General features: G+C 44.5%; 1 protein-coding gene across 2 annotated transcripts in view; it reads left to right on the forward strand.

Moving 5' to 3' along the window:
* STAC (SH3 and cysteine rich domain) overlaps positions 1–24146 on the forward strand; it is a 102115-nt gene that overhangs the window by 29704 nt on the left and 48265 nt on the right. For both annotated transcript variants that reach the window (XM_029243146.1, XM_029243147.1), the window contains exon 2: positions 6399–6675. In XM_029243146.1, the coding sequence (XP_029098979.1) occupies positions 6399–6675 (277 nt within the window). The remainder of the gene's footprint in view (positions 1–6398; positions 6676–24146) is intronic.

Genomic DNA, 24146 nt, shown 5'->3' on the forward strand with positions numbered 1-24146 from the left:
AACATGGTCAGCTTGGGTTGGCTGCAAATGCCTGGCTTGGTCAGAGTAAGCAGGAATGATTCTTGGCTTTATCACTTACAGTATGTCCTTTACCACTCTGACTCCCAGGACATCATCTACAAATTGGAATAATAGTCCCTCATAGAGCTGTAGGGTGGGTTTAATGGCACAGTGCCACACAGTAACTGCCTGATGAGGTGGATTGGAGGATTAAAGGAGATGATACACGTGAAGTTTTAGGAATAGTATGTGACACATCCGAAGGACTCAAATGTCAGCTGTAACTAATACCGTGCTTGTTGTCCTTGTTACTTCTCCTCCACAGAAATGAGGAAGTTAACACAAGCTGGCTTCCTCCTCCATCCTCCACCCCCTCACTACTTGTGTTTTGTTACTACAACTCGTGGTATTTTTATTACTGTTAAAACTAAATTACGTGTCATCTGTTCTAAATTACATGTCATCTGTTTCATTAAGTATTTATAACAGGTGAATTATCTTAGTGAACTGTGTATACCAGTCATTTTAACTTAACCATGTTGAAATTATTTCAAGCGCAAGTTCTTTTATGCCTCGAGTTTTCCATATTTTCCAGTGCTTTTGTTTTCTCTGCTCCTGAGTGGTCATTTGTCTGGGTTGAGAATACTTGGGTCATAACTTTGTCTTACATTGTTTCACATTGGAGAAGAGAAACTTGAAGTGAGTCTAAGGTTTCTTTCTTCATGGGTGACCCACTTTCCTGCCTGTGTGTTTGGATGTCCTCCTTTTCTTTTGACACCTTGACGTTCTGACAGGACACTTGAACTTGCTGGCAGGAAAAGAGATAGCTCTTTTCACCAGGCTGACCGGACACATGGTGGTTCCCTCATTGATGGGTTTGTCTTCTTCCCTCATTTAGCCCAGGAATTCTCTTTTATCTTTGAATAATGCTGCCGTTCCAGTCATTCTGAAGTCTTCTTCAGGATCCAGTTATTTCTTTATGTCTTCTCTGATGAGTTTCATCTTCTTGTATCTTTGTAATAAGTCCTGTGTTTTATGTGAGCTTCTCAAACATAACCCCACATCGTAGGATCACGTTTCTGCAGAGTGAGTCCTTGTTGCTTTTACCTTTCCTGTTTTAAATTTTACTGTGGTATTTACTGCTTGCTACAAATTCTTTTCTTAACTCTAGCGAATCCCTTCCTTTCTAACTGAGTTTGATCATCTCAGCTTTCGTATCTTATTTTTCAGAGATTATATGTTTCCAAGTGTATTGAAAGCACAGAGTGTATACAAAATTTACTTTTTATTCCAATAGTAAGCGTTTTCACAACTATGTTCTTCCTTTACCACCTGAGTGGTATAATACTTACTTATGTTTTAGAGGTTTTCACACACACCATATTATTGGTTTATGTTTTATGTTCTTTCATTTCTAAATGAAACGAGTTTTTCAAGATCTGGAATTTCTGCCTAAATATAGTGAGAAAAGTCGCCTTTGATCACTTTAAGAGTCAGGTAGATGTTGTTAGAGTCCTTGTATTATGTCTTGAGCTAGAAGGGAGGTCAATGTTAAGTACATATCATTAGTTGACTGAGACAGCAGCCTCAGGAATCACATAGAATAAGCAAATGGTACATCTTCAGTAAATGTCGGCCGTTAAGAGCAGCAGCAGCATTGATCAATTTTGACTCCATAGAATTTTAAATTCATCCTCCGCAAACGCGTTGGGTAAATAAAGTCAAAGATGAATGACAAACTGAGGGGAAAAGGAGAGGAAAGTTTTCATCTCACTTGGGGAGATACATGGGCAGATACTCATTTTGCAGTACTAAACTCAGTCTTGTGAGTGAAAAAAAAAGCATGGGAGATGTAACTCACTCTTTAATTGTGGTCTAATATTCCATCGAATGGGTTACTGGATTAATTAACTGTTTCTCTATGGATGAACATTTGATTGCTTCTAGTATTTTCTTGAGGCAGAGACCTGCATTTTTCCACCAAAATCCATTTTCATTTCTTCCTGGCTATACAAATGGCAGATGAAGTTTTTATAAATCTATAAAATATGTTCATAACAATAAAAAGATCTATAAACTACTAGATAATGATTACATTTTGAGCAGTTATTTTCTGCCCAGATAGCAGTTCATAGGTACCATTCCCTAATAAAACTAACCGGGGCTCCTTGGAGAAATGCTGGCTGCAAGACTGGAACAGGGAAAATATAAGATAAGCCTGGAGAACCCTGTAGTGTTAGCAAGTAAGGAAGTCTTCAGAAATAGTCAGGGCATGTGGAAAAGGACACAGATTCAAACCAAAAGGAGCTTCCAGTGACCAAACCTGGGACAATTAGAGTAACAAAATGATGGTAGTAGGAAATTGTAACTCAGAATAAAGCAAAGATCCATCAGTCCATACTAATAGAAACACATAATTAATAAATAGGTGAAGAGGAGGAGAATACTAATTAATTAATATAGAAGGATAATGGAAATAGACTATCACCATTAGGCAAACACCAGGTAATAAGTTTTGCAGGCAAGAATCATCGATGGATGTTGAAATTAGAGGACAAATGCATGATGAGAAACAGGATATTTACATCATCTCAGAGTAGTTCCCGTACATGAAACTCATTCATTACAAAGAGAAAAATAGTAACTTGACAGTGGAGCAGCCTGGCTAATATCACCTCAGCCCACTGACCAAAGTTAGTATCACCAGTAATAGGACATACTGATGTCAGGTACCTCCTAATGTGCTGCATTGAGAAGAACACATCACTTTTGTCCTGTTCTTACTGAAAATATATAACCTCAATCTAATAATGAGAAAACATCAGACAAACCCAAATTGAAGGACATTCTACAAAATACTGTTTTGTAAACCTCAAAAAGGTAGAGGTTATGAAAGACAAAAAAAGACTGAGGACCTAACATAGATCGAAGAGACTAAGGAAATGAAACTAAATGCAATATGGAATCCTGGATTGGATCCTGGACTAGAAAAAAAGGCATTATGGGACAACTGGAAAAATCTAATAAGATCCATAGATTAGTTAACAGTTTTATATCAGTGTCAGTTTCCTGGTTACAATCAATTTACTATATTGTACTATGTAAGACGTTAACATTAGGGGAAAGTGAGTGAAAGTTACACGGGGATTCTACTATTTTGCAATCTTTGTATTACTAAAATTATTTGTAAATAACAAGTTCAAAAAAAAAATAGGTCATGCAGTTTTCACTGTGTTGCTCTTTCATAGGTGAGCAATCCAGAGCCCTGCTGAATTGAAGAATTCAGAATAATTTTCTAACACCTAATAGCTAATGTTTAAAATCAGTAGTTTTTTTTTCCCTCATTTGGTGTAATCTAACTCTGGGGATTTTTCTTAATTATCTGAAAGAAGCAGATCTGTTGTTCATTTGACAAAAGAAACTGCCCTTAGCCCTTATCTTTAGCTAAATAGATTGTTAAAACCAGAGAAAGCATCAGATGGGGCTTTAAACAGAATTGGGATTCTATTTGCTGCTCTGATTCTCCAAGCTGCTATTAAAGCAAAAACCGTTTTCTAGGTTTCTATAAATCTAACATGCAGCTTTAGAGGGGTTCTGCAGTGCTTTCAAAATGAAAAATCAAGGATCAGAAACAGTGTATGAAATACACAAAGGATTCAGCCTGTAACTTGACAATCCATTAGCCACTTTTTTCAACACCTAAGTAAGTTTTTCTTGAGTTAACAGAATACAAAACAGCAGAACCAGGGTATGGAAAAGTCCCCAGATGTAGACTCAGATACTTATGTTCAAGTTCTTTTTTCTTTAATTGAAGTATAGTTGACTTACAATATTATATTAGATTCAGGTGTACAACATAGTGGTTCAATGTTTTTATAGATAATATTCCATATAAAGTTATAAAATATTGGCTATATTCCCTGTGCTGTATGTTACATCTATGCAACTTATTTATTTTATACCTAGTAGTTTGAACCTCTTACTATCCTACTATATATGTATATGTATGTGTGTGTGTGTATATCTGAATCACTCGCCTCCTGTCTAAGTCTCTCTTCCTCCAGCATCAGTCCAATTTATAGCCAGAAGGACTTGACGTGCAGAAGGTGTGTTCTGCTCCTTTGCTGGTTCCAGGCCCTCACCTCTGTGGGGCTCAGTCTCACAGAGCGATTGCTTCATAGCCCCCTCGCAGTTAGCTTTGCTGGAGATGGAGAGTCCTCTTCAAAATAAGTGCTGTGCTCCCAAGGGCTCGTGACTCCCTTCCCCTGTATCAGTGAGGATGTGCTAGGTTACGGTTCGGTAACAAACACTCCAAGATAATCCAGGAACTCTTCCTTCCTGCTCCTTTGGCAGTTCCAGCCCCTCTGCTGGGTCTGGGCTGTAGGATGGAGGGAAAGGGACAAGAGTCTTGGCGGCCCACAGTTTCTGACCTGTTATGTAGGTTACTGCTGCTTCTCAGGCTAGCCCTTTCGGGCTGATGATGCTCCATTGCTGGTCTTAGTGGGGCTTCTCTAGAGGGCCCCTGTAGGGTGTTCCCCACCCCCGACGCCGTACAGTTCCCTGAAGTAGAGCACTGGCTTCACATGGTCCCGGCCAACTTCAAATGGGCAACAAGGCACAATCCCACCACATGTTTGGAAGGTGGGGAGAACAGCACTGTATTGCTGTGTACACACGATAGATACTCAACTTAATGATTCAAAACACCAGCCATCTCTTTAGTTGATGATTCTATGGGTTGACAGTTTGAGCGGGACTCAGCTGGGCAGTTCTAATGGTCTCATCTATGCTCCTTGATTCCCTGCAGGGAGCAGGGTGGCTCTGCTTCAGGGGTGTCCTCGAGTGATGGGGGCTTCTGGACTGTGTGTCTCTCATCGTCCTTCAGGCTATATCGGCTTTGTGCATATGGCAGTTTGGCAGGTTTCCAAGAGGGCAGACAGAAGCATACAGGGCATCTTGAGATTTGGGCTTGGAAGTGGCTTAAAGTTGCTCTGCCGCCTGCTGTTGGTCAAATTCCCCAAACCAACAAGATTTGAGGAACTCAGCTTTGATGGGAGGAGCTGCGAGGTCACCTTGTAAAGGGGCATGGGAAGGGGAAGGGTAGAGAACTGTGGCATCCACCCCAAGCAGTAAGACCACCACATCTTCCTGATCTTCTGTGGGAGAAGTTGGGGGGCTGATGGCTAGATTAGGTGACTAGACTCGGCAAGGCCAGATCAAGACACCTTCTGTGTCCAGTAGGGGTGTCTGACCACACTTGATGGAGGTCTTTATTAGAATAGTGTGATGAGCACTTGTTTTGTCTACAGCTTTGGGGCTTAGACATTAATTCCAGGCAACACGCATGGATATTCAATCACAAAAGGAAAACTGCCTTAAAGGTGAAGTGACCTACTACAGGTCATGCAGCTGCTAAGTGGTTCATTTCTTTTATCTGGGGAGAGGGGAAACTATGCACTAAGGGCTGCTGATTAAAAAGCATAATAAATGCCAGAGACTTAAAAGGCCGCTGTGGCTGGGATGGGCAGAGCAAGGTGGGCGGTGGTGTGAGCTGTCACTGGGATCCAGAATCTACCAGTCCCTGGAGCCCACGGCAAGGAGCTTTTCTTTAAATTTATAAAGAACAAAGGAAGCTCTGTGAAGGATTTTAAACAACAGGCTCACATTTTGTTTCCAAAAGACCCTTCCGGCTGCCATGTGAAAACTAGATTGGAGGTGCAGACTGGACCAAACCCAGTTAGGATTCCTCCAGCCCCATGTGGTGCCACTCCATGGTCCCAAAGGCAAAGGAGAAATGGTCTAGTTTGCCATGAGCAAAACCGAGAGGCAGGGCACAGGGAGGAGCAGAGAAAGTCAAATGGATAATTTCACACCGTGCCCTCCTCAAACACACGCACGCGCACACGCACACGCACGCACACACACTGCTTCGGACCCAAGCAGGCTTGAGAAGTTCCGGCTTGTGTTCTGTGATACTTCAGCCAGATTAATTCTGAATCAGACAGTGGCCTCCTCGGCTTGGCTATGTGAACAGACAGATGGCTGCCAAGGGACCACAGCAGAGAAAGACCAGCAGAGACCCCAGCCTGAGGGACCCAGCCTTTGAGCCCAGGAGTTCGTACAATTAATATTTCCAGTGATTCCAACTCAAAAGGCAAATGGTGTCCAAAGCAGTGGGATATTTTGACAACACATGGATGGGAGGGCAGGGAGGCAGAGAGGAGGGGCAGGCGGTGGAATAGGGGCTGCTGACATCACCCATCCCCTCAGGGACATCTGTGAGCCTCCCCAGGGGCTGAGGAAGTCCGTAGGAACAGAGCAGTCCATGGAGCAGGCCTCAGCCCCACAGCAGGAGTCTGCACGATTGATCGTAAGTCTGTTCTGTCATTGCATTGCAGCTCCAGAAACTAAAACGATCACTTTCTTTCAAGACCAAGAGTTTACGGAGCAAAAGTGCTGACAACTTCTTCCAGCGAACCAACAGCGATGCGAAGCTGCAGGCAGACATGCTTTCGGAGGTCAGCCCCAGCTCCAGCCTGCTCCCTGCCCCCGGATGCCTGACGTCCACAGTCACCAGGGCCGGCCTGTACCCAGGCGGCGGCAAGGCCCACGCCTTTCAGGAGCACATCTTCAAGAAGCCCACTTTCTGTGATGTCTGCAACCACATGATCGTGGGTAAGCCATCCCTCTGCCTCCTCCTCCAGGTCCTTGCATCCCTGCAAAGCCAGGTGAGAGGGGTGTACCTGAGTCCAGGTCCCCGTGGACAGACTCTGAGTCTGTCTGATATGCAGGAGGGTTGTTTGGGAGCGTTTGGGGTGACAGTGTGTGTCAACAGGTAAGGGAAGCAGGGCTGGGTGGAGGGAGACGCTGGGTTGTGGTACAGATGGAAGAAAGCTTCCAGCCGATCCCCAGGGAGCTCTCAAGCCCTGTACAGTCATCTCGCGTTGAGGCCAGAGGTCTGGGACTTTGTACCCCTGCATCACCTCTCACCGGGTACGGGCAGCCCCTGGGGAGGGGGCAAAATCTTTTTAGCTAAGGGCAGTTAAGGGAGAGGGAATCCGTGGGAGGCAATCAAGGTGCTGGGCAGTTGGGGGGGTTCGAACGCCTCTGTTCTGCAGGGAGATCTGAGTGACCCATTGCAGGGTCCTCTCCAGCATGCGTGGCCGTGTCTATCTGGGGTCGCCTGGGCAGGGGGTCTGTGGCTTGCTGAGCTCCAGGTGAGTGACCGAGACAGGCAGCTGTGGAAGGCAGGAGACCTCAGGGAGGCACTGACCCAGGCAGGACAGGGGATTCGGTTGGAATGGTGATTACAATTCTGGACCCGGAAAGGACTCACTCCTGGTACCTCAGAGAAATGGTGATAGCCTGAGTGTCTTGCGGGTTGTGCCCAGATGAAGAGAATGACCTATAAAATGTCCCAGCTAGAAGGAAGACCTGAGCCATTGAGAGCCAGGCGCACAGAAATTCTGCAGTTAACGCCTGTCCCACGGTGGAAACCCAGTGACCAAACAGATGGAGGAAACCATAAAGGTACTTTGGGTGGAACTCAGAGTGAATTGAAACCCGTTGTTTCAAGAACAGCAGCCTGTCCCGGTGATTGACGGGCCACTGCAGAACAAGAGAGGAGGGGGAAGGAGACGCCCATGTGTGCTCTCAGGGGGCAGTTAGGAGGTACCCACCCTAGGAGAAGTTGAAGGGCAGAAGGCTGGAATTAAGAGAGGAAATGAGGCTGGGAATCAAACGATGCAAGGCTGACCGAGATGGGGACTGTCCTCCTGAGACGGTGCTGATCCTGCAGATATGAAGCCAAGCAAGGCCTAGAGTGCCTGGACAGCCACTGAGAGGGTAACAGGTGTGAGAGACAGGCCTTCCCCACGTGGGGTCCCAATGCCAGGCCCACGCCATACCTCCTGCTCACTTATGGCCTGGATGCTGCAGCGCTGGGTTTGGCCGTGAAGGCTTCAGGGAAGAACACTTTAAGATCAAGAGCCTGTTTCCCGAGCTGGGAGCCAGGGCCCAGTGTGGCCCTGATATGTCGTTCATCTCACCTTCCAGTTCCTCAACCCTGAAACCCTTCCCAGCCCCCCGTTCCCCCTTCAGTACCCATTTCCCGTGGCCCAGCACCTCTTCTGGGTATGACAGTTGTCTCATGTCAGATTCCCTAGAAGCAGAGCCTGACATGGGGACTCAAGTGCACGTAATTTATTGAGAGGGTGCTCTCAGGACAAGGGGGAGAGAGGGAAGCGGATGGAGAAGGGGAGGAACTAAACTAGGAAGTGGTGTTAGGTGGATCTTGCGGGAGTCTGGAGCATGAATTTCACCAGTTGGTCCTTCCTTGAGGCCAGCCTTTGGTATCAGTGGGCTTCCCTCCTCCTCCCATGATGGAGGTCATTTCAAACCCCTGAGCAAAGTGGCTCATGTTCTGCCGATGGCAATTTTCGGAAGAAAGGGGCAGCTGTGAGCCACGAGCAGCCAGCACACATACCACCAGTGTTATTAGTGAGGTTTCGCTGCTATAACGAATTGCCACAAACTTGGTAGCTTCAAACCACACAGATTTATTACCTTATAGTTCTGGAGATCAGAAGTCCACAATGAGTCTCACTGGGCTAAAATCAAGGTGTCCGCAGAGCTGCATTCCTTTCTGGAGGCTCTAGGGGGGAATCCATGTTCTTGTCTTTTCCAGCTTCTAGAGGCTGCCCACACCTTGGCTTGTGACCCCTTTTTATCTTCAGTGCAATGAAGCGTGGCAGTGGCAGGTCACGTCTTTTTCACACCACCATCCCTTTGGTCCTGACTCTCCCCCTTTCCTAAAGATTCTTGAGATTACACTGGACCTACCTGGGTAAACCAGGATCATCTTCCCATCTCAAGGTCACCTGATTAGCAGCCTTACTTCCATTTGCACCCTTGAGTTCCCCTTGCCACGTAACATAACTACTCACCAGTTCTAGGGATTAGGACATGGACATCTCTGGGAGGCCATTGTTCTGCCTGTACCTACCCAGTACGGGGTATCTGGGTAGGGCATCAGCAGTGTCCACCATGGCAATAGAAGAAAACCTTAGTTGAAGATCACAAGACTGGCCTCTGTGGATTCCTTTCCATGCTGTCTCTGATGCCAGTCATTTGATAGTTATATTCCAGCCAAAGGCTTTGTGATGTCACAGGGTGAGAGACCATCTTACTTTGAAGCGGGCAGAGAGGTACCCTTCCATATGGTACACAGAATGGGGAGAGCGCGGACCCATGTTTTGCTCCTGGCTATTCCCATGGAAACAATTAGCCCCTTCCCTTCCCAGATGAAATGAGATGAGGGAGTGAGGACGGTAGAAAGACCATGCGTGTAGAACCAGACAGCCTGGATTAGAGCCCCGTGCAGCTGTGTGACCTCATGCCAGTGACTTGCCTTCTTTTAACCTGTGTCCTCATTTTATGCGGAGATGATAATACCACCCTCAGGGTTTTGTGTGGACTAATGAACTGGTAGAAGGGAAGTACCAGGCATCTAATAGACCTCAGCAGAGGAAGGGTATTGGAATTGATATCATTATCATTATTATTAAACAAGAAAATAGTCATTTTCCTAAGGAAGAGAAAGCTATTTAGAGGGTAAACCAAATTAGAGTAACAAAAAATTTTTTTGACACTTTATAGGCATAAATAATTTAAAAAATAATGTCATGGTAACAAAATAATTAGTCCCTCATCTACACATCAGTGTTTTACATACACCTTAAAGATTGCCTCTGATTCTGCATTTCCCATTCTGTGAGGGATATGAACAAGCAAGCAGGTGTCTAGAAGAGAGTGATCAGAATGGTGAGTGGTGTGCCAAAATAAGATTGTGAGGAAACCCTGGGAGTTTGGTGTGGAAAAGACTTTGGATGTGCAACTGTGTTTTAAAATACCATATTGGAAAAGTCAAGAGACTTACTCTCTGTGCCTTTAGAGGGAAGGGTTGGGAGCAAGGGGTAAAGTTAAAAGACAAATTTCAGGGAGAATATAACCATTTAACTGAGGCATTTGACCGGTAATTGAAGGGCCTGCCTTTTGAGTAGCGAGTAATTTAACTTCTCCCAGGCGTAGGTGGTCTTGAACATCTTCCCCTACTTAATTAACCGATATTCTTTGAAATGAGCCTCTGCTGCTTCCCAAACAGACCAGTGTCTGTCATCATTGAACGTGGAAATATCAGTGGTTTCCAGTGTAACCGGGAAGGCAGGGTTCTGCGGTGTCCTTCACCCTTGGCCAAGACCCAGTTGGCGGGGGGAGGGTGTGTGTGGAGGGGTGTTTATTCAAAATGGGGAGCAGCATCAGCCACTTTTGCAACCATACACACAGGCCTGTCCTCATCCTCAGAAAACCATTCTCTATCCACACTGTCATTTTCTAGTCACTATTATTATTCATGTTCTTCCTTCTAACAGGCCACATTTAGGAAGAGTGCTTTGTGTCAGTCAAGGATTTCCAAAAAATCGCCGTATCACAACTACTCTAAAACTCCAGCGTGCTCAAAACAGCTTTCTTTTACTCTTACTCAGCATCTTCAGATCACCTGGGGTTTGGCTGATCCAAACTCAGCTCAATTATTGTGTCCTCTCTCTCTTCCTTATCTCTTACCCTTTCGTTGGACCCACGGGCTGCCCATGCCATGTCCTTCTAATGGCAAGGACAAGTGGAAGCATACAGAGTTTCCAGAGGGCCTTGGGTTGGAGGAACCCAACTGTCACTTCTGTGGGTACTCCACCGGGATGTGGGTCAAACCCATGTCCAGGGATGGAGAAGTGCACTCTGCCCCCAGTAGCAGGGATAGCAAAGCCACCTGCGAAGGACAGAGTGAAGAATGTTAATAATCCAGCCTACCACTGGGCTTAGGATGGCCTCTGCACTACGGAGCCTTTTTTGTCTGGGAGACACTACTAAGTCTTAGAGCTAAACTACCTTCCACGTCCATTCTGCATCTGGAAGTGATGCCTGGCATCTGACCATTACCATGGCAGGGAGGGGGTCTTATCATGTCTTGTGCTCAGAACTCTGAGGCAATTTGGCCTCCAACTTCATTTTTGTGTCTACCTACCTAGCTTCGGAATTTGATACATCATTTTCAATTTCCACACAGATTTCCACTGTCCTTTTCAAGGCAGTGCTATTCATAACCCTTAAATAGGTGATGATGAGTCTCTATTTTCAGTCTCATGACGAGTGTGAAAAGACCGACAGCCTGTGTCTTTTTAAAACAACTAATGGAAGTGAGTTCACCTCTGAGGAATGTCACAGTCATTACCCTAAAGAGGATTCCAGGTACATCTCAAGTACAGTGACAATTTTGAAAGATTCTGTTTTGAAAATCACACCCAAAAAATGCTTTGTGTTAAAGAGAATTTCACTATACTTTTCTCTTCTCAGAATTAAATGTATAGTGTAACTGCCTTTTTAACATAAAAAGAAAGAGAAGAGAAAAAACAGTCAACAAGGCACACTGCTCTTTTCAAAGATGAAAACCAAGTAAACCAAATAGTAGGCTCCTTCAAGGAAAGGAGAAAGGGTATTAGAGAGGTGATGTGAGACCAGAGGGAACGAGGAGAGGGAAAGGGCAGAGGAAGGAGGCGAGGAGAGGAAGAGGAGTGAGGTAAAGCAGAGGCTGATGGACGTGATCCTTCCCGAAACACTGCCCAGGGCTTGTCATCTGTGATAGAGCACAGCTGATCTGCCCCTTTTTCTTTACTCTGCAAACCTAACCTCCTGTCTCTACATAATCACCTGAAGATTTGTATTCTTTTTTTTTTGCGGTACGCGGGCCTCTCACTGTTGTGGCCTCTCCCGTTGCAGAACACAGGCTCCGAACGCACAGGCTCAGCGGCCATGGCTCACGGGCCCAGCCGCTCCGCAGCATGTGGGATCTTCCCAGACCGGGGCACGAACCCATGTCCCCTGCATCGGCAGGCAGACTCTCAACCACTGCGCCACCAGGGAAGCCCAAGATTTGTATTCTTTAAGCCTCAGCTCATCTTCATTTTCTAAATTCCGGGGAAAGACCCCCTGCTACTATCCCCTTAGAATGACATTCCAGAGAACATATTAAAGCAGGTTTTTTCTTCTCAACTGAGAACCAAAGGTTATGTAATGATGGCCAAGAAAAATCAAATCTCATTTGTGCAGTTTCTAGCTGATGGATATTTGTATAAAAATAAATGGAATCTGGCATCCTCGCTGTCTAGGATTTCTAAGTTGGAATGGACACTCAGAGTTGGGTTTACAGGGTCTCACATGTGTGCCTCGCCTAGCTGCCTAGGCCTTAAAGCTGGAAAGCTTAAACATTTGCCACCGGAAAGTGGCAGTAAAAATAGACCAGGACCCCAGCCTCATTCCCTGCCCATCTCTTTCTAATTTCTTTGGCTCCTTCACTCCTCATTCCCTACTGCCAGCATTGCCCTTGACCTTAGACCTGAGATTGCTCCTCCCCTGCTGACCCTGCCCTTAGGCCCCTTGGGTTAAGCAGGCACTATGGCATGCCCCCCGCCTCCAGGACATGGCTACCCTTTATGATCACCTCCTTTCCAGAAATGTGGTCACCTGTGCAAGCCAAAGATGATCAAGCCAGTCTTTCATGGAGACATGAGAGAAATAGGCAGGTGTGTTCACCAGCCCCAGTGCTGGATGCCCAAGCCTTTGGGTCAACAGGATTCAAGAGCCAGTCAGACTAGGAGAATCCTCTTGGACTTGCTTAGAAGAAAAATACTTCCTCCACCAAAACAATCCACTCTTGCCATCTTTAGGCCTTGGCAGTGGGAGTTAGGGTGGGCGACACGTCTTCACTGGGCACTCAGTACATGTATTCCATCTAGGGCACTCTGTCTTTACAATGAACTGTCTACAGTGACTCGTTTCAGGAGAGCGTTGAATTTCCTTGTGGTAATCTGCATCTCATTGGAATTGCAAAGACTCGAACAAGTCAGTATGTGCTATTAGCATAATGAACTCAGTGCATGAGTCCACTCTGTCAATTAAGGAGATTTTTCTAAGGGACTCCATTCTGACACCTTGTTTCCAAAACTTTTTTTTTATTAATTTATTTTTTTGCTGTGTTGCGTCTTCATTTCTGTGTGAGGGCTTTCTCTAGTTGTGGCAAGCGGAGGCCGCTCTTCATGGTGGTGCCCGGGCCTCTCACTATCACAGCCTCTCTTGTTGCGGAGCACAGGCTCAGTAGTTGTGGCGCACAGGCCTAGTTGCTCCACGGCATGTGGGATCCTCCCAGACCAGGGCTCGAACCCGTGTCCCCTGCATTAGCAGGCAGATTCTCAACCACTGCACCACCAGGGAAGCCCCCAAAACTATTTTTAAATTAGCTAAATGTTTTTAGTTGGCAGCCACTTAGAAGACACAGCATATTAAATGGGCACATATTTTCTAAACAAATATTTAGCAAAAAGGCTGGATTTTGTTGCCTAAAATGTCAAGTTTCCTCACACAGTCACTGCAGTCAAAGGATCATTTACTTTCTAACTGTCCGAGTAGCAGCCACTGGGGAAAACAGTAATGGCTTTGTCCTGGGTAAGAATCTCTAAAACAGGACAGAGTTAGAGATCCTAGTGAAAGTGGTTTATTATGGGGAGAGCCCTCAGGAGAAGGGGAATCAGAGAAACAGGACCAGGCAGGGGGAGGAGTCAAGCAAGGATGTGGTCTCAGCTGGAGCTGACGTCACATGATCCCACCCAGGGGGAGCTCTGGAACACAGATTTTATCATATCGCCAAGTAGCCCCACCTTGAGACCAGGGTGTTGGCCTTTGTATACTCCTGTCGCTCAGTCATTGGCCATGGCTGCCCCCCAGGGGGCAGTGGGAGTGTGACATCCCAGACAAAGAGGATCCCATTTGGCTGAGAACAATTCTCTGAAAAAGAGCACCTGTGAGCCATTCGGAGCCAATACTCACAGTGTCAGTACGATAAGTAAAATCTAGGCGAGGCACTAACAGCATCAGTATCTCTGTAAACACACTTTAATGCTACAAGACGCAATATGAAAACATCCTCCACTAGGAATGAATTTGAAATGCAGATGGACCGTGACATTGTTGTACCCATAACACTGTGTTATCATTATAATGGATAATATAAGGAGAGGAAATATTACATTACACTGAGTCACGGAACTTTCTCCTATGCTTTTGTTTGACCATTAATTTAGTTGTTTCCTGACCTATTCGGACCTCGTCCGATTGCTTGAAAAAGCCATAAACATTGAAACATGAACCACACCTTGAATGGAAATATTCACTCACCGTTGAAGCTGTTTCTTGGTGGAAAATGCCAAACAGAAATCAAGGGGAATATTAAAAAAAGCAAATGTAAAATCTATGTATTCTCAGGATGGAATTAAAACTCTTGAAATGCCATCAGTCATTTAGCTGGACAGTTGTTTTAGGAGCTGTGCAGCTTATAAATAAGAAAATACAAGTGCTCTCTAGAACCTTTTTCTTAAATTTCAGTTGTATATTTTCCTTTGGGCTGTGGTATGTGTCCATCATAAAATGTGGTACCTAGACCTCAGTGGTTTGCCCTATGGGATTGTTAATCTCTGGAGTCTTAATTGCTTACAAGTAGCAGTAAACTGCTACTTTTCTACTAGGGGACAAAAAGGCAACGTAGTTCCTGGACCAACAGAAGTAATTTCTTTGTATTCTTTGCTTATCTAGCCCCCTTGAGAGAATTGTGTTGCTTCTGGGGACAGGGTTTTAAGTGAAAGTAAATAAAACTGGAGCACACCCAGGGTAGGGAGATAGTGACCCTGCCAGCTGAGGAATGTTTACAGGAGGTGGCAATGCTTGGCTGGGAGAAGACTTTGGGGAACACAGTCATTGTCTTCAAATAGCTGAAGTGATCTCATCTGGAAGAGGGTTTAAACTTGCTCAGGGTCCCAGGTGCACATTGATGGATGATACAGTGAGGCAGAGTTCAAGATGCTAAAAGGAAGAGCTTCTAAAAGTATTCCCAGAAGTAGGCTTCGTAGATTTGGGGAGGGAGGATTTTCTATAGTAAAATATGTTTGGAAAATGCTGTACACTACACTCCCTTTGTATAATCACAGCACATGTTAGCATTTTGAAGTCCTGCTATCCTGAAGACAACCAGGTGTTATCAGTGGAGAACAGAGGCAGTGGAGCAAATGGGTGATAACGGAGTTCTCCCTCCTGAAGATTTTCTTTTCCCTAATTCCACTCGGCTGTCATTGAACACTATTTGGCATGTCTCTAATGGACACAATTTGGAAAGCCTTTACAGTGCCTGCAAAAGCAAGTTCATTAAAGAGTTATTAAGACTTCAGTTCAGATCCCATGTTCTCAGAGAACATTGTACTCAGCACCTTTTAACTAAAGGGGCACAAAATACTTTTCAGCTAGCGTCTTCCATTAGTTTCCTGAAATTTTATGCCTGCTGCCATGTTTTTGTTGTTGTTGTTGTTGTTGTTTCGGTAAGCAGGCCTCTCTCTCACTGTTGTGGCCTCTCCCATTGCGGAGCACAGGCTCCGGACACGCAGGCTCAGCGGCCATGGCTCACGGGCCCAGCTGCTCCGCGGCATGTGGGATCTTCCCAGACCAGGGCACGAACCCGTGTCCCCTGCATTGGCAGGAGGACTCTCAACCACTGCGCTACCAGGGAAGCCCTGCCATGTATTTTAAGAAATACATTCTGTCTCATTTAAAATGACTTAAATGAAAAAGTAAACCACATTCCTTCCAGCAAAGATTGAGCAGAAATGGATGTTGGTAGGCTCCAAGGAAGGAGGTATGTTAGAGCCTCACACAGAGGTAGAAGCAGCTTCTGTCAGGGGCTAGTGTTATGCTCTGGGACCTCACATGGGACTGCATGGTATCACTTGACCTGCTGCCAAAACAGAAGACAGGAACATAGAAGTTGGAGAGGACTGCCCGTGTTACCAGATTGCTCACCACGCTACCCTGCAATGGTCCTAATGTGTTTTGAGCCCATTGTCAGTGCCCCAGCGTTTTTGCTCTTCCTTCTGGAAGATCTGGGACACCCTTCCTTCCTGCCCCATTTCTCTATCCATGCCTGCACCAAATCAATTAAAAGGCTTTCTCCAGTTCCTGTGGTGACCACTTTCTCTAAACTTTCATGTCATTTCTCAAACAGCCTACCCCTTGAAGGAATGATCTGGTCTGATGCAGGTGCCTATTCCCACAGCAGCCAGCACAGCACCCACCGACATGTAGTGGGTATATTAAAAAGAGCAGTGAGTGAGTGGGAGAAAAATCGCCTGCCTTAAATACCAACCAACAGAAATAGAAGAACATGGAAAACTCCCTAATCCCTCTGCAAGCCATTCCCGTGGTGTGTCAAGTCTCCAGCCTGCCCAGAAGGAAGCTTGACACAGGAGGCCAATTTTCTCATCTGTCATCTTTCTCTGTATTTCTCCTTTGTGTTGCATATTTTCATGTAAAGCTACTCAGCGCACAAAGGGTCATTACATGGATTCCTTCATTGTGAATTATATCCATAGCCAAATAAAACAGCTTCCTATCCTGTTTAATACTTCTGTCATGAATCCCACTGTTACAATAATGCTTCCACCTTAGTTTTTTAATACTTGCCTGATATGCCTTTATCTACCTATAACTTTAAACCTTTTTTGTCATGTCATCTAAGTGCTTCTTTTGAAAATAAGCATAATTGGATTTTAGATTTCTTTTTTTTCCCAACCTAAATTTTTCTTCTTAAATGGAAGACGTTTATGCATTAGTATTCATTGTTATGAGTGAAATATTTGGCTTCCTTTTGTCTGGTACTATATGATTTCTATTCTGTGTTTCCTGTTTCCTTTCAGTTCGTGTATGTGTGTGTGTGTGTGTGTGCGCGCGTGTGTGTGACGTGTGATTTATATGTTCTTTTATAACCTCCACAGTTTGAAAGATATGTAATATATTCTTCTCCTAACAATTACCTCTGAGGTTTTCAAAAAGCACTTGTTATTCCACATTTTTCAAGTTATTAAAAAGTAAAATAAATATGGTAGTTTTATTCCTCTATTATTGCAGATAAGCTTATCCAACTTTTAATCCCAACTCCCATCGTGCCAGCAATAGTATTTCCACTTCTTGTTTTTGCGAATTAAGTATGGCACTCTTGTCAATCCATATTTTTATTGCTCTTCCAATGTTTTGCAATTCAGACATTTGAGAATAAATCTTAAGGTATACATACCTTTTATAACAAGATTTATACATTGATTTAGACATTTCCAGTTGTAACTGATTTTAGTATCTACCACCAGCTCTATTCTTACATAACATCTCCATTCTTCAGCTCTTATTTTTGTTTCTCAGTTGTTCAGTATATTTCCAGCAATATTTTTCAAGAGGATATGGTACCAAAGGCATAAGGAAGGACATTGCCATGGGCCCCCTTGCTTGGCTAATGCATCTCTTGCAGATTGGGACAGAATGGTGAGCAGAGTCCAATCCGGGAATTCCCGCGGTTTCCACTTAATGTCCCTCAGCCTGTTCTGCGGCTTCGTCCCCTGTCCACTCTGCTCTCACTGAAGCCAGTTGCACACTCTTGCCTTTTACTTTAGTCCATGAAATCCAAAGATCTGAGAACTGCTGCTTTATGATAGTAATTAAATCATCTGTACTATCAGTTCTGACCTTCACTTCTTCTAATAAGGATTTTGATTGTGAAATTTTATTTTTTTGCTGTCCTGTATTCCCCACGCATTCTTCTAGGTTTTTTATTCCTTCTTTTTTTTTGGCCCCCTGAACCACTCGGCATGTGGGATCTTAGTTCCCCAACCAGGGATCAAACCCTCACCCCCTTCAATGGAAGTGTGGAGTCTTAACCACTGGACCACCAGGGAAGTCCCTATTCCTTATTTTGACTCCTTTATTGTAGTATCTGATTCTCTTGTATTTTATTGTGAACCAAAAGCAGACGCTGTCTATAGTTGTCTTCTGTTTAGTATAATATAATTCTTTAAAATGCATATTCCCTTACAACACTGTGAAAGGAGCAAAGGAGACAGGTGATTAATGCAGTCACGTAGACAAGGTGAATGGCAAATCTGATGGTGTAAACTCCTGAGGGCAGTGGCTGTGGTGTGTTGTGTTCACTGTAGCATCCTCAGCGCTAAGTCTGGCACCCATCCTGTAACAGGTGTTCAGTATGAATCTGTTGAATGAATAAATAGATAAATGATTGCTCAACCATTGATAACTATTATGAGAATTATGGTTATGATTATTTTTATTATACACAGAAAAATATTCACAATTAAGAAGGTAGAACTGGGGCTTCCCTGGTGGCGCACTGGTTGAGAGTCCGCCTGCCGATGCAGGGGACGCGGGTTCGTGCCCCGGTCCGGGAGGATCCCGCGTGCCGCGGGGCGGCTGGGCCCGTGAGCCGTGGCCGCTGGGCCTGCGCGTCCGGCGCCTGTGCTCCGCAGCGGGAGAGGCCACAGCAGTGAGAGGCCCGCGTACCGCAAAAAAAAAAAAAAAAAAAAAAAAAAGAAGGGAGAACTGCAGGTAATCTCAACAGCCATGGATCCTTCAAACATTGAACACCACCTGTGTACCAGCCCGGTGCTGATGTCTAATACCTTCATAAATTCAAGCGAGGAGACTGAGAGGTACCAAAGGAGAAGAGACCAGAATTATCTAGAAACTGGAAGAAGTGAGGAGGAGCCCCTGACTCTTTCAAATGAAGACCTGCTGGGCCTCCTTCCATGCAGATGCTGTGGTGTCCACTGGGGAGGGTGGGTTTAACAGGCCTCGTGATGCTCTCACTGGCCTTCCAAGGCCATCCCATCCCACACCCCCATCCAGAGCATCAGACTGGGATGTCCCAAAGCCACATCACTGATGGGAGAATATCTGAGTCCTGTTTGGGGGACTAGTTGGGGAAGTCGGGCACCCAAAGGAACTGCTAGAGGCTGGTTCATCTCAGTGATAGCCATACTTCCACATCTGTTCCTAAAGTTGTTTTTCTTAAGGTACACATCTGCTGACATTAGGAAGACATGGGCACTGCCTCCCACCCTGTCCTTAAACATGTCATGATTACTGAGAATACGAAGGGGACCAGGTGGTGACAAGAGAATCTTTATATGCATAAAAAATAAAATAAAGGGCTTCCCTGGTGGCGCAGTGGTTGAGAGTCCGCCTGCCGATGCAGGGGACGCGGGTTCGTGCCCCGGTCCGGGAGGATCCCGCGTGCCGCGGGGCGGCTGGGCCCGTGAGCCGTGGCCTCTGGGCCTGCACGTCCGGCGCCTGTGCTCCACAGCGGGAGAGGCCATAGCAGTGAGAGACCCGCGTACCGCAAAAATAAATAAATAAATAAAATAAAATTAAAATTTCCCAGCTTGTCAAACACTGCTGCTGTCCTATCAGTGTACGAAAGAAAATGAGGGACTTCATTCCTATGAACTGTTTATTTTACTAGTAACTGACCAAAGTCTTAAATGGCCAAATTTGAGGGGAAAATTGTGAAAAAAAAAAAAAAGGTAGCCAAAGGGAAGAGACTGTCCCTCTTAAATTATTTTCCATCATGATGTTTGCAGGTGTTTTGGTGATTTCTTGAATCACAGCATAGACATGATTTCCAGAGAAATGATGTTATCCGTGCCCCAAAGAAGAGATCTGTATTTTAGGAGCCTTTTAAAATCATACCTTAGTGGAAAGAAATGACAATACAGGAGAGTATTTCCACTGCATAAATAACTGGCCAGACAGGGGAGAATGATAATTCAAGGCAGTCTTTTGTTACATTTTTAGTCATTCTCCGAAGGTCCAGGTCACCAACTAGATGCTATTTAGTAATATCATAGCCAATAGGTTCTGAATATATATATTTCCGTGTTCTTCTGAGACCCTCTGTGCTTCATATATTTCCTCCTTGTCCCACCTACCAAGAAATGAAAAAGCTGCCTAGGACAGAAGGAAAGGAGGAGAAATCTATCAAGGTGGAATTGGGTGGACAGAAAGTAGGCAGTGAATTCTGGATACACTTTAAGCCTTTTCTAAACTTGTGGCTGCAAAACATTTTCCTGACTGTGATGTTGCTGATTTATGCCTTCCTGCTTGAGGTTAAGACCAAGCCATGGCAGACAAATGTAGAAAGGACCCATGATTAATTCCATGTTTGGAAGCTAGGGATCTCCTGGAATAGGCCATCTCCTGTTAAAAACAGGGGAGGCAGAGACCTGTTGGAAGATGCGTATCTTGTGCCTGCATTCAGCTGCCAGGGCAGAGAACACTCCACTGACCTACTTTAGAAAGGTCCCTTTGCTTGTGCAGCCCCAGGGATATCACATAAATGACAGAACTGGGCCAGTAGTAAAAAAAAAAAAAAAAAAAAATAGGACAGCCCTTTGTGTGTGTCTGGGGCTCAAAGCATCTGGCAGGTGTGTGTGTGTGTGTGTAAGGGAGACACCTGTACACTGTGACCCAGCTATTAAGGACAGAAGATGAGGGGAAGAGAAATACTAATGCATTTTCTTTGTAGTTGATCGAACATTGGTTGCTGAACCAGAAAAACACAGCATAGACTATTCTATCACATGCTAAGCTTACCTGGAAAGATCCATAAGCCTTTAGCTACCCCAACTCGTCATCCCAACAACATGACAACAAGCAAGCACAGGAGTGCACACGTAGATACCTGCCAGCACGTGTGCTCACCACACACACACTTTACCTCCAATCAGGGAAATGTGTGTTTCCATTGACACGGCAAGAACATGGCTTCAAGAGTTTACATCTGCTTCATTCTGATCCCTTACAGTCTAAGATCCAAGCACTGTAATGCCATAAAGAGAAGTCACAAGAATGACTTACTATAACCGAGGCGGGACAGTGAACCAGCTTGACTCTGACCCGGAAGGACTGTATCACTTCACGTGAGATCAGCCTGATAGCCCTCTTTGAGAAGATGATGTCCAGGAACATTTTCTGAGCATCGATTTTCTCGTTTTAAAAATAGAAATAAAAATATCTCTCTGATAGATGTGGCATAAAGATTCAATGAGACAGTGCCCAAAAGCAGTGGTGCCCACTTAGCAGTAAGGTTCAGGGCTCTTTGCTTGTCCCTGTCTTCCTGTCCTGCTGTCCCAGGGGGCATGTACTGGTGCTGGCCGGCCTCTTTCCCAAGCTCTGGTCTCTCACTTTAGCTACTGGAACTCTGCTGCTCAGATGCCTTGTGGATGCTGAAATGCCTACATCTTCCCACAGTGAAGCAAATCATCTCCTTCCCCCATAAAACCTGCCGCTTTACTGCTGGCCTCTCCTACTGGGGCACGTGGCACCTGCGTGCTCCCATCTACCTGGCCAGAACCTCAAGGCTGTCTTTGACTTCTCCCAGCCCCTCTCTCTAGAAACCCCACCCATGAGCAGTATACTCTTGTCAGTTCTACTTCTGTGACTTCTCCATGGCCAACTCCCTCCCCTCTTCCCACTGCTCCTGCCTCAGGCCGGGCTTCAGCACATCTCATGTGAACTGTTTCAAGAACTTCCTAAACTATGTTCTTTTATCCATCTCTACCGCCTCATCCCCTTGACACTGCTGCCAACCCTCCTCTGAAAGCAAACTGACATCGAATTACTGCTTTTCTCAGGAAAAATTACTGCTTTCCTCAACCTGATTGCCCAAAGAATTATACTCAAGCTCCCTAGCTTGATGCTTATTCTAAAACCTCCAGTAGCTGACAAAGGCAAAGAAGTAAGGGCTTTGTCCCATCAGATTTGTAGAAGTGGAACTTCGTTCACTGCCCTGACAGTCATCACAAGTGGCACTAGTGAGCATCTACAAGTGGATCATTGCAAACAAATTCAAAATACAGAACTGCAAGAGAGAGCCAGGAGAGAGGCAGAATGGGGCAGAGAGGTTGGGGGTGGGTGTTTGCATTCTGGCTCTGCACTTAGTAGATGGAGTGACCTTGGACAATTGATTTACCTTCTCTCAATCCCAATTTCTTTTTTTTTAAATTTTTATTAAAATACAGTTTGTTTACAGTGTTGTGTTAGTTTCAGGTATACAGCAAAGTGATTCAGTTATACATATATATAAATATATATTCTTTTTTACGTTCTTTTCCATTATAGGTTATTACAAATTATTGAATATAGTTCTCTGTGCTATACAGTAGGTCCTTGTTGGTTGTCTAGTTTATATATAGTGATGTATATATTTTAATCCCAAATTCCTAATTTATTCCTCTGCTGGCTCCCCTTTGGTAACCACAAATTTGCTTTCTATGTCTGTGAGTCTATTTCTGTTTTGTAAATAAGTTCATTTGTATCATTGTTTTAGATTCCACATATAAGTGATATCATATGATATTTGTCTTTCTCTGTCTGGCTTCCTTCACTGAGTCTGATCATCTCTAGGTCCATCCATGTTACTGCAAATGGCATTATTTCATTCTTTTTTATGGCTGAGTAATATTCCATTGTATATGTATGTGTGTGTGTGTGTGTGTGTGTGTGTGTATATATATATATATATATATATACCACATCTTCTTTATCCATTCATCTGTTGATGGACACTTAGGTTTTACTTCCATGTCTTGGCTATTGTAAATAGTGCTGCTATGAACGTAGGGGTACATGTGTCTTTTCCAATTATGTTTTTCTCTGTATATGTGCCCAGGAGTGGGATTGCAGGATCATATGGTAGCTCAACTTTTAGTTTTTTAAGGAACCTTCATACTGTTCTCCATAGCGGCTGTTACCAATTTACATTCCCACCAACAGTGTGGGAAGGTTACTTTTTCTCCACATCCTCTCCAGCATTTATTAATTGTAGAGTTTTTCATGATAGCCATTCTGATCAGTGTGAGGTGATACCTCATTGTAGTTTTGATTTGCATTTCTCTAATAATTAGCAATGTTGAGCATCTTTTAATCCCAGTGTCTTTCAAATGAGATTGAAAATAACAATACCTACTTCATGGAATTTACTGATAATTAAATACATTGATACAAATGAATGTTCTTTGTGTATTAAAAAACTCAAAAATTGTTCAGTACGATTAAAGCTATTTGTATGTATGAAAGGTTGAGATTAATAGCATGCCAAATTCCTCGGGAAGCACTTTGGAGATGGAGAGACGGGGTATAGCATAAATTGGCCAATCCATTCTTAGGAGAGCTGAGGATAAGTACAAATTCTTGAGCCCTAAGCTAGAAGAACAATTCTGAAGAAAGCAAATGAGACTGTGAAAACTGCAGACCTCAGAGAAGAGGAGAAGACAGAGAGCAGCAGAGATTATTACTGAGGTCAGGGGTATTCCAGATGGTCCTGAGAAAGTGATCATTCAGGAAGACATGTCTCAAAACTTCAAGCCACACACATGTAACAAAAGGAAAGCTTGCTGGCCATGGTGTTAGGACGTGAAATGATCCAGAGGGCAAAGGCTATGGACTCCAAACACAAAGCCCTGAGCCAACCCAACTCCTGTTGCTATTTTTGAAGCCCCGTGTGGGTGAGGGGCGGGAGAAGTAGGGAGAGTTTTTCCACTAGGAGTCAGAAACCGAAATAGGAAAGATCAACAGAAGCATTTATAAACAATGGATGCCATTAATTTTTTTAAGCTAGGAAGGAGTTGGAAAAGATGTAATGTGGCAGGGAGCGGGGAATATATTCAGAGAAAGATGGCCCGGGGGTCTTCAAACCATCTTGTTCAATTGAACTCATAGTAGGGGACAGATAGCATGGGTTATTTTTAATCAAGTTCTCATGAGTAGAGTTCAACTGTGATGGGAAAAATGTTCCCATTTTTTTCCCCTTTATCAGAAAACTTTCTAACTATTGAGTGATTTCCAAAGTTTGGGGCCAGTTTAAGCTGTATTGCTCGAATTCTGAAGCTCAAGTTCTTTCTAGTACACCACAGTATGAGGACAGGTCCAGACAGTTCCCAGCATCTGCTTTGAGGAGGGTTTGAGGAATCAGTAGCAGAGGTGGAAGGAGTGATTCCCAGAATCGGCTTTCAGCCCCTTCCTAGGTCAGGCAGTCATCAGATGGAACAGTATTCTGGCCTGGGTTGTAGGGTCAACCGGGAGCTTGGAGAGTTCTGGGTCCCAACAAACCAGGATGCAGTCACATTGGAACATTGGCATGAAAAGCAAGACTGACC

This window comes from Monodon monoceros, unplaced genomic scaffold (assembly GCF_005190385.1).
Source record: "Monodon monoceros isolate NGI ecotype Baffin Bay Population unplaced genomic scaffold, NGI_Narwhal_1 Super_Scaffold_3, whole genome shotgun sequence".
In the NCBI taxonomy this organism is placed as follows: domain Eukaryota; kingdom Metazoa; phylum Chordata; class Mammalia; order Artiodactyla; family Monodontidae; genus Monodon; species Monodon monoceros.